The 10929-nt window shown below is 40.4% G+C and overlaps 1 protein-coding gene across 4 annotated transcripts; it reads left to right on the forward strand.

The window, feature by feature from the left end:
• The first annotated feature begins 2080 nt into the window (after nucleotides 1–2080).
• On the forward strand, nucleotides 2081–8901 carry ankrd39 (ankyrin repeat domain 39). Of its 4 annotated transcripts, none has more exons than XM_034306325.2 (5): nucleotides 2081–2415; nucleotides 2971–3099; nucleotides 3184–3287; nucleotides 3627–3830; nucleotides 4039–8901. In XM_034306325.2, exons 2-5 carry the CDS (start codon nucleotides 3009–3011, stop codon nucleotides 4186–4188), a joined length of 549 nt encoding a protein of 182 aa, XP_034162216.1. In that variant the 5' UTR covers nucleotides 2081–2415; nucleotides 2971–3008; the 3' UTR covers nucleotides 4189–8901. The 4 variants fall into 4 exon arrangements, with proteins under 4 accessions (XP_034162216.1, XP_026781432.1, XP_026781430.1 ...); XM_026925631.3 differs by having other exon boundaries at nucleotides 2982–3099; nucleotides 4039–8900; XM_026925629.3 differs by having other exon boundaries at nucleotides 2998–3099; nucleotides 4039–8900.
• Nucleotides 8902–10929: the final 2028 nt, after the last annotated feature.

Below are 10929 nucleotides of genomic sequence, written 5' to 3' on the forward strand. Positions count from 1 at the left end.
CTGTGGGATTGTAATTTTAAGAGGCGCACTAATCTTGTTTTTTTTTTTTCTAAATAATTCAGATAGCATCTGGTTCGGCCTAGAGGGACTGGGATGAGCATTGGGATCCCACAGGAAGCAACAAGATAATCATACAAGCAGAATTTTTTCATAAGAGCAATCAGATATGAAGCTCCGATCCAGGCCTAAAGCACATCATGTGGCACATCATCCTTCCATTCATCCATTCTCTTTACCGATTATCCTACACAGGGTCACGGGGAGCCTGGCGCCTATCCCAGGGAACTTGGGGCATAAGGCATGGGACAGCCTGGACAAGGTGCCAACCCATCGCAGGGCACAGTCTCGCACACACACACACACACACACACACGTTCACACATTGGACAATTTGGAAATGCCAATCAGCCTACAACGCATGTCTTTGGACTGGGGAGGAAACCAGAGTACCCGGAGGAAACCCCTGAAGCACGGGGAGAACATGCAAACTCCATGCACACAGGGCGGCGGCAAAGAATCCAGTTTTTAAGTGTTTACAGGTTTCTGATTTAATAAATAAATAACTTCTGGTTTAAGTCATGCCCATATAGGGTTTTAAATCCAGATGCAGATACGAATATTTGGAGTACTAACCAGATACACAGAGGCAGATGGGGCATTGCGTCACACCTCTGTTGCCCTATTGCTTGATTGAGGGTGCTAATAGTTATTATTACTATTTCTCTAAAAATAAAAAAATTAATTAGTCTTTTACAGCAATCTTCTTGTTGTCACAAGTGCTGCGACTTTATTTTGTGTAAGTGTTTTATTAAGGAAAAAAAAAAAAAAGAATCCACTTTTCACCTACTGGTTCTAAGTAGCACATGTTTTATTCACCCCATCTGTTTAAAAAGACAGAATTATGTTTACTAGCCTTAATAAAGTCTAAATGTTAGAAAACGTTTATAATGTTCTATAACAGCAGCTCTGACAGTAGTGCTGGCTGTAATTCATGTCACAGGCTTATATTAATGCACTCACTATAATACCTTATTGTTTCTACAGTAACAGCTCATACACAGGTACTTGTAGGATGGACACTCCACATAATCTAAACCTAATAATAAATGGATTTTAACAAAAGAAAAGTGTATAATTAAACCTTTATGGAAGGAGTCACCAGTGTCAGTGGAAAGTCTTCAGATTTCCTGTACGTAGCTACGATAGTGTAAGTAACTACATTGTTTCATGGACATTACGCAACATTACGTGTAACCATTAATGATTAAATGATGTATGATGTATCTTCTTTAATAAATAAAAAAAATGCTAGCATTGGCAAATTAAGAGGAATAAAACGCTTGAGGATGTACTGTTACAGGAAAATAATCAACGTTGTGGTAGTAACAGTAACTTCGCTTCCCACAGGGCCACATCACACCATCTCATCTTTGATTATTTTCCTATAACAGCATGCCCCAAGTCTTTAACAGAGCATTAAGAATCTCTCTTTATTTCATCAGTAAAATAGTTACCTCTTTAATTTTACTATAAAACATACCAGGAAGGATGAGTTACAGGATTAAGAGGTTTTACCAGTGTGTATGAAAACATGCTCTGTACTAAAAACTCAAAATATATGTATATTGAATACTGTAAAATTAACCATTTATCCCACTCTGTCAATGTTGCCAGGAGATCATATAAAAATTTAACTCTGTTCATGAACAGCATGAAGAACATTTGCAATATTTTTCATCATCAGGACACCGAGACAGTGTTTAGAATGAATAATGTGTGTTTATATGTCTATTTTACTGGGGAAAAACTGAGATAAAAGCATAATTGTGGTCTCAAATTTATTACTTAGGGATTGCCATTTTTTTTTTTACAATTATTATTATTTATTATGATGAATACTTTAGGTCAGATTGGTGAAGCTTTTATTTTTTGCAAACTTTTATTTTGCTTTATATGCTTTAGACGAAACAGCCATGATTTTCACTCTGGCCGAGGCTGAATTCCAAACGCCTTCCATACCTCATATAGAGTGCACTACATAGGACACACAACTGATTATATTACTCCCTATGTAGTGCACTGACGAAGGGTTTACAGAGTCAATCGGGATTACACCTCGGTTTGTTTACTTGGAGATATTTTCCCCAGTAACTGTGTCAATTTTAGCTCATTTAAAAAAATATAAGCTTCTGACCGGCGGAGCTAAGAATAAATTCGGTTAAATTTCAGTTTTAGAAATTAGCTAGGTTGCTAATTAGGTGCAAAGTTATAGTTATAGTTATAGTTAACGTGAGTTGTGAGCTGTGCTAACGACTGCTAGCTGCACGTGCAAGTCAAGTAGCTAGTTATCGCTAGCTAAAAGCTAATAACAGCATGATGACTAAAATATTTCATATGAATTCGCTTTAGTGACAGGTAATTTAATCATTTTCTAGCGTATACTACAAAGTTTTTATACAAATTTTTCTGTAATGTCTTATAAGTGGTGTGTCCAGGTTTAGCCACTGGGGGGCAAAATGGGGGGGCAAGAGCTCACTAAGAGGGGGGGGCCCTCGTCATTGTACAGTACAGAGGGAAAAACTGCATTTGTATGATATCTGATTTGTTTATTGGTGTAACCTTAACGGCTACATAATGACATGACCGTATTTGCTTCATAGTTGCCTCTTCATAATACCTACCTTACTACCACAGGTCAGACTTGGTAAAGCTTATTTCAAGGGTGGCAGCTGCCACTCTTGTGGCCACGCCCCTTTTTGAACACACAGACTGACAGTCATGTAAATCTGCCCCTACTTTCAATTTGTAAATTTGCAAAGCGGAAGAAAATGTAACCACGAGACCAAGAAAACACATTTTTTTCATATTCTGTACAACTGAAACCCCCTCCTTCCTCTGTGATACTTGCACACCTCCTGTCTTTTAACACTCATCACTAAACTCATGCCTTATATATCTTAATTAATCCAGTGTTTTAACAGCACATTTGTTCGGCAGAAGAATTCAGCATGGCATCCCATGGGAATCAGTGTTCCTGCAGCGCTCACCGCTCGACCCCAAGCGTCCATCAAACTCTAGACGAGATGGATTTTGAGAGAGGTGACATTTAAAGCCTCTTACGTCCTTTAGGCTACTTAATGATCTGCAAAATTTACATACGTTGGTGTGCACTCTTTTTCACAGGCATATGGTCAGCAGCTCTGGACGGCGATTTGGAGCGGGTCCGGTCATTTTTGAAAAAAGGAACAGATCCGAACATGAAGGACCAGGCTGGATACACCGCTCTGGTCAGCAGTAACCCCATTTTGTATCTCCCAGCTTATTATTCAATAAATCTATAAAGTGCTTTGCTGGCTTCTTCCTTATTCCATATTTGGAAATATATTATTTGGTTTGCATGTCGATGTTTAGACTGGTATTTATTTAGTCAATGACTTTTTCAGTGCATGATGATTGCTATAACTTTGTTAACCAGTGAACTGATATGATCAAACAGGATCTAGTCCACTTTGACTGAACAGATACTCTTCTTGCAAGTGGCCACTTGTGTGACGTTGTTGAGTCCAGAGGGCAAGTCAACAAGGGTACATTAACACACTATTGTACCTCACTGATTTGTGTTGCAGCACTACGCCAGTCGAGCAGCTCACCTGCCGGTGTGTGAGCTTCTCCTGGATCATGGCGCCTGTGCCAATTCTCAGACACACGGTGGCGCCACTGCTCTGCACAGAGCCGCCTACTGTGGCCACATCAGCATCGTCAAACTGCTGCTGAAACATAGAGCTGATCCTGGCTTAATTGACGATGATGGATCAACACCTCTGCATAAGGTAAAACATTATCGAAGTCTATGGTGGGGATTAATCATTAACAAACACAAAAATACTTAAGTATTCTTAAGTGTATAAGCAGAGGGTTACTTACAGACAAGCAGAACATCAAGACTAAAAGGTATGCTAATGTATAATGTACAGGCAGTTAAACTAAACTGACTGGTTGTGTTACATTTGTGTGTGTCTGTGTGTGACTTGTGCACAGGCTGCTGAGCAGGGCCATCTGGAGACGTGTGTGTTGTTAGTGAGCAAATATCCCAACCTGAGAACCATAAAGGATAAAAAATCACGCTTACCTGTAGATCTCAGTCCAGACCACAACACCTTCTTAGAGTTACTGAAGCCTCCACAATGATCTCCACTGCGATTCCCCAAAGGAGACCTGAATCTCTGAAAGTGCCACTTAAGCTAAAGGACACTGTGCAGATTTTGGTCAAAGTCTCCGTAACTCCATCCATCCTCGTCCTCATCAGTCATCATCCCTAAGCTCATCTACATCCTTGTCATCTACATTCCCATCGTCATCTTCATCCTCCACCCATTCTCAACATCCCCGTCATCATCTCCATTCTCACCCCATCCTCATTCCATCCTCATTCCATCCTTATCTTCATAATCATCTCCATCATCATTCCTTTCCTGATTGAAATTCTCATCCCTATCCTTACTCCATCCTCATCCTTATCCCTATCCCTATCCTTACTCCATCCCCATCCACATCCCCATCCTCATCTCCATAATCATCTCCATCCTCATTCCCTTCCTGATTGAAATTCTCATCCCTATCCTTACTCCATCCTCATCCTTATCCCTATCCCTATCCTTACTCCATCCCCATCCACATCCCCATCCTCATCTCCATAATCATCTCCATCCTCATTCCCATCCTGATCCAAATTCTCATCCCAGTCTTTACTTCATCCTCATCCTTATCCTTATCCCTATCCTTACTCCATCCTCATGAGCATCTTCATCCTTATCCCTATCCTCATCACCATTCTCAACCGCCTCCTCATCTCCATAATTCTCTTCTTTTTGCTGATACAGGTGATTATAAGTGCTATAAACAGGACAGTGGTTTGAGGTGAATTATGTTTCACAGCATCTAAAAATGTTCATGTGATGTTTTAGGATGTTCAGCCCAGACAGGATGTGACTTAAGTCATAAGTCAATAAATAAAGTCGAACATTCATTTCCACATTATACTGGCAGTATTGTAATGCCACAAGTATTAGTGTTCAAGCTGCCAGCAGATGGCACCAGTGCTTTTGTGACGTTCTGGTCATTTCTGAACCGTCACTGTGATTGAGTCCTAACTCTTAAAAAATACAGCTGCATATGTACACATCTCCTTGTACTGAATTCCAAGACTCACAACTTTACTGGAGCTTTTATTTTATTTTTTTTATATAATACTATAATTTAATATAAGTTCAGTCCAAATAGAAAAGATGAAGTACATTTGTAGCCTCTTTTTTTTTTTAAAAGCCAACTATTCTGGACATGTCAATAAACCTGTTAATGACTATATTTTTTAATATAATAAATTATTGCTATTCTAAAGAGCAAGTTTTTTTTATATTAAACATTATTTTGCATTTGTAAGCCCTGTCGTGCTTAGACCATTTAAAGCATAAAGAAGTAATGCCTGTTTCTGCCAGGACTGCTCAGCTGTCAGCTTGTAATAACAAAATAAAACTTAGATCAGTTAAGATTGTTTTCTTCAGCCATGAATCTCTCTGATGCTGCCCTGTTGAGCTTATCTAGTTTGATCTATTTTCTTCACCTCATTGAGTTTCTAAAATCAGACAATGAATGGTAATGCCTTCTCCTTGAACCCATCTGTCTTGTTACGTCATTTATTCTGACAGAGGGTGCATTATGTTTACACATTGATGGATATTGTGTATAAAAGGCTCTAGAGTAGCGGGATGTTTGTGAACGGTTGTTGTCGCCATGGAGCATGGGTCAGCATGCAGAAGGCTAAAGAACTCTCTGGGCACAACAATGAATTCAGTGAACTTGTGAGCAGGCAGACAGTGAATATAAAGTAGAGCTGGGCCTAGTATCAGTGTGGTGCGTTAAATGCGATGCTTATTTGTGAACATCATTTTTGCAGTTTTTATGTAGTTTCACTGTGTTAATAACATCACTCCCGAAATCATATATTTTTCTGTTGATTTGACAAATGTTGTAATTCTGAAATCTGTCCAATGTGACCACTCTAGCTGATAATCAGAGTTTATTTCTTCATTCATCTTCATGAACCTCTTTCTTCTGGTCATGGTGGATCTGGGAACACTGAGCATGAGGTGGGAGTACACCTTGGATAGGATGCCAGTATCCCAGGACAGCATTTACACACACATTCGCACACTCTTTCTCACTTAGGGGCAATTTAGAGTTGCCAGTCCACCTAACTTTGGGAGGTGGGAGAAAACCAGAGAACTCGGAGGACACCCATGAAGTACAGGGAGAACACGTGAACCTCCACAAGCAGTAACCTGAGATCTGGATTGGACCGGGAGCCCTAGATCTGTGACAATTCTACCCCCTGCTCCACCATTCCACCCAAGAGAGATCATTTCTGTCCTGTTGCAAAACATACCGTCCACACCTTGTTGTCAGTAGTAACAATATTAAAGTATTTATGTCACTAAAGTAAGGAACATGGTGTGGAGACACCTTACTGTAGAAATCCTTTAAAGAGACTTGGACAGATGCCTGCTGCAGTCTTGCAAAGGAAGAGGGACTTGCGCAAGAGTTCTGTTTAGAGATCTGAGCATACTGGGGTCCAGTTTATAAGTTGTGTGCACATGCCTTTTTGGTTCACGCACTGGTTCAAGATTGAACCCACTGGTCCGTGAAGAATTTCCAGGAAAGCCCCACCATCCCCAGTGCAATATGACTTGCAGTAACCTGTCTCTGGATAAGGTATCATAGCTGCATGTGCAAAGAGCGTATGTGGAGATGAATCAAGATTTCTTTGTAACTCTTTCTTGCCTGACTCTTGGAGTGCTGAAATAAGACAGGGTTGTGCTGCTTACATGTAATTTTAACACTCCATGCTTCCCGTTTTGAAAAAATCTGATTTGGTTTTGGGGAGGCATAAAGATGCAGTGGGTAGCTTTGGACCACCGTCTTCACAGCTCCAGGGTCCTGGATGCTTGATCCTGAGCTGTGTGGAGTGTTGCATGTTTTCCCAGTGTCCCTGTGGGTTTTCCTCTGGGATCGTCAGTTTTCTCCCACCTACCAAAAACATTGTGGTAGGTGGATTGGCGACTCCACCTACCGTCCCCACCTCGCACCCAATGTTCCCAGGATGTGCTTCAGATTTACCACGACCACCACGGATACAGCGGTTGCTGAAGATGAATTAGTGGTTTTGGCCCACTTGCATCTTATGACAACACCAAACTAAAGTGAAAAAAAGCAGAAAGTAGTTCAGTGAAACTAAGACTTTCCTCGTGACTTAAAGTAGGACTAAAATGAATCTGTTAGACAGCCACACAGATATTATGGAATTCAAGAAATGGTTGCATAAGCCGAGCCAACTTTTCTAAGCCAATACTTCTACATTCCTGTCATGTCCTCTGTTGATTTTCAGTGTGCGTGTGTTGCGCAATCACAAGGTCTGTAGTCTGTTAAGTCCCTTAGTAGTACACACTTTTGGCAGAGATGAACACCCCACCGGTCATTCAGCTAATTGTTTTTGCAGGAACAGCACACAGGGTCGATTCTGGGAAGCCACTACTTTCCCATGGGAAACAGCAGGTTATGCACTTTACTATTGCTTATGAGTGTCGAAAACCCCAAACGTGAATCAATTTAAGTACTATCCACAAATTTAGAACTAGCAACAAATCATTTCAGACATTACACATGACTAAGGACGATGCATTTTCACATTACGCTGACTCCAAGACCAAGGAACATAACAGTGCTAAAAGTAGAAGAGATCTCTTAAAACTGTTGCATTTAGACTTTATTGGTGAAAGGACATGAATAACCAATAAAGATCGAATGGAAAGAGTTTAGTTGCTTCACCCTGACTCCTTTTCCTCCTACTCGGCATTATCGACCTGCTATTTTTGAAAAGTCATCACCACACACATTAAAACAAGCAAACTGGTAAAAAGCAAATGAGGTGCTATTAAAAAGACAAAAACATCGCTCCACTCTTCCTTGCTTCACACCACACCACAGAAGCTATTTCCACCTCTTACTTTTACCCAAAGTAAGCATCACCACTAACCACACACATTGTTCGCCCCATTTATGTCTGCTTCACCGGACATGTCCAGAGTAAAAATGGAAACACTCACAGACCTGATTACAAATGTTACCTTAGATTATAGTTTGTGTTCTATATTTGTACATGTAGTATACATATATAATTATTTTCATCCCTCTGACCTGTCATCGCTACATTCTCCTGAGATAAATACCTGAGAGTGCCTGCATAATATAACCTCAAAAATTCTTCACGGTATTATTCGAGATTGTAGATTTAAATGCAAGATTGTGCAACCAATAAAATAATTATACCACAAAGCTGTTGAATGCTTCATTCTGATTGGTCAAAATTATTATTTTTTGTATTGATTAATTTTCTTGGACAGTAATTCTGGCTTGTTCTAATATGTTATTACTTATATAGTAACAGATTACACAGGGACTTGTTTCATAAGACAGATTTTTTTAAAAAATGTGTAAACCCTGACATGGTGAAGATTTCTGTAACTGTTTATTTACATTTTTGGAAGGAGTCTCCAGTGTCAGTGCTTTGTAAGAGTCAATAAGTTTTCCGCCACCGGAATGTCTTCAGGATGAAGGGCTTTGCGGTTTCTTAGTAATGTGACAAGCTGCGTTTTTTTGTTTGTTTGTTTGTTTGTTTGTTTGTTTGAATGACTGTTTGTAGCTACTATAGCATAAGTAACAAGAAGACTTAGCTTGTTTTGTAACATTTTTTAACAAGTGTAATCTGATGGTGTTTAATAAACAAAACGTTTTAATGGTTTGCAATAAAACACTTGGAAAATAATCGGTAACAGTAACTCTGCTTCACAATGGGCCACATCACACCACCTTGTCATTGATTATTTTCCTGTAACAGCACATAATACAAGTTCCTTTACTATAATATTTTCTCCTAAATGCTTTATTTTTAGTACTAAACATTGATGGCTACTAGGAGCTCCTTCCTTGCAACATTTGTATTTCTGGGGGAGGTATTCCCTTAAGAGCCGACCGCAGACCAGGAGCATACTGCCCATTACACAGAGTTTTTGGCTTTCAGAGTTGTGGCACAGGGCGGATGTTTAGCGTACCTGTTCCTGCATAGCTGACAAAATCGTCAGGGTTAAGACTGAGCTGCACTTTTAGCTCAGGAGCGGAAATCAGAGGAGGCGACCGGAGGCCACAGAGGCGGAGGCTTAATGTCTTGGGTGCTCTTTCCTTCTACCATCACACACATCAGTCCTGGATAAACACATTCATCTCAAATATTAATGTCTTCCTTTGCGACGGGACGTTTATATTGATTCCTTAAGAATTCCTTTCCCTTAGGCTAGACTTATACATTCAGCTATGCATCCTGCTCTCTTTTGTGTGTTCTGGACCCACTATTATGCCCTTATGGCTGTGTTAACTGTGTGTGTGTGTGTGTGAGTCAGTGTGTGTGTCTTTCTGTCACCACATCCACAATATTGCCTGGAGTGAATCCAGCTTCCATCTGGAGCTTATTGCAGCTGACGCTACGCAATACCCAGGGTGGGGAACAGCATTCGGAGTGCGCTTTTGGATATGTGTGGATTTGTACACAAGAGACAAAAAAAACCAAGTTTGTGTTAGCGTTTGGTAACTTTCGTAACTCTCGAGCCCTTCATTCTGCAGCGCTTTAACTGACAACAAGCTTAAAACAGATGTCTCCTTAGTTAATCACATTACAGGTGGGTCATGGGAAATGCAGGCACCAGGCATTGCTTCCTGTCTGTGTCTAAGCATGTGTGTGTGTATGTGTGTGTATGCCTTCCTGCCTATATGCCATCATATCCCTGCAGCCTAATATGCTACAGCGGCCTAGCTGATTCGTTTCAGATGGCACCAGCAGCATTAGAGCAGAAATATGGCCGTCTGCCTGATGTGAGGAACAGCACTTGCAGAGACTTTCTGCTGCTCAGCTTTTGCCAGAAAGTCACTAATAAAAACCCCATGCACCTCTGAAGTGAAGTAAGGAGAGACCTAAAAAGGGAAAAGGGGTCTGCTTATTATATATTTTTTTTGATTGTGTGTGTGTGTGTGTTTAAATGGGAGCATATCTTGCTCTTTGAAGTGGTAAATGGCTCTGGCAGCTTGCGTTTAAAGCAGCCCCAGTTAAAAGACCCACGAATGAAGGTTTCCTTGTCATCCAGGAACACAGCCAGTGCTTTGAATTTTTTAAACATGTTTCTTTCTGGAAGATTCTGGAATAAGAACAAAAATGGATTGCGGTTTGCCACAAGAAGGCTTTGTCTATTCTCTGACTCTGAGATTTACATCTTGAAAAAAAAAAAGTTCTGCCATTTGAGTCGTTCTTACTTTGTCAAGAAACTTGAATGGAACGTCCAACACAGTGCCATCTGGTCACCCTAGGTCCAATACGGAACCTCACACGAATTGACCACTTGGGGAAAAGAGGCGCTACTCATTTCTTCGAGTTCGAAAATACTAAAATATGGTGAAATTTTTCCTCCTGATTCTTTGGCCATAAAAATGTGCCTTTTGGACCATTTAGCGCTACCCACTAAAATTTGCAATGCCTGATCATTTGCATAACATTCAAACCCTACTTTTGTGAACAAGTCCAAGGATTTTTGTGTATCTTCACAAAATTGGTGTCTGAACCTCAATAATTTTCAAAAACATTGACATGCCATTCGATCCTTGTGGGGCGGAGCTTAAGTTATTCAAACAGCTGCAAATCATGATTCAAGGTTTGTGTGAATCCATGCAAAGGCATGTTCAAGATAATTTTCTGAGGCCGTGTGCAAAGGTTGGGGCGTGGTCATTAATGAGGAGGGCGGGGTTACGTTCAAATTGATGTTTCCCATGAAA

This window comes from Pangasianodon hypophthalmus, chromosome 8 (assembly GCF_027358585.1).
Source record: "Pangasianodon hypophthalmus isolate fPanHyp1 chromosome 8, fPanHyp1.pri, whole genome shotgun sequence".
Taxonomy (NCBI): domain Eukaryota; kingdom Metazoa; phylum Chordata; class Actinopteri; order Siluriformes; family Pangasiidae; genus Pangasianodon; species Pangasianodon hypophthalmus.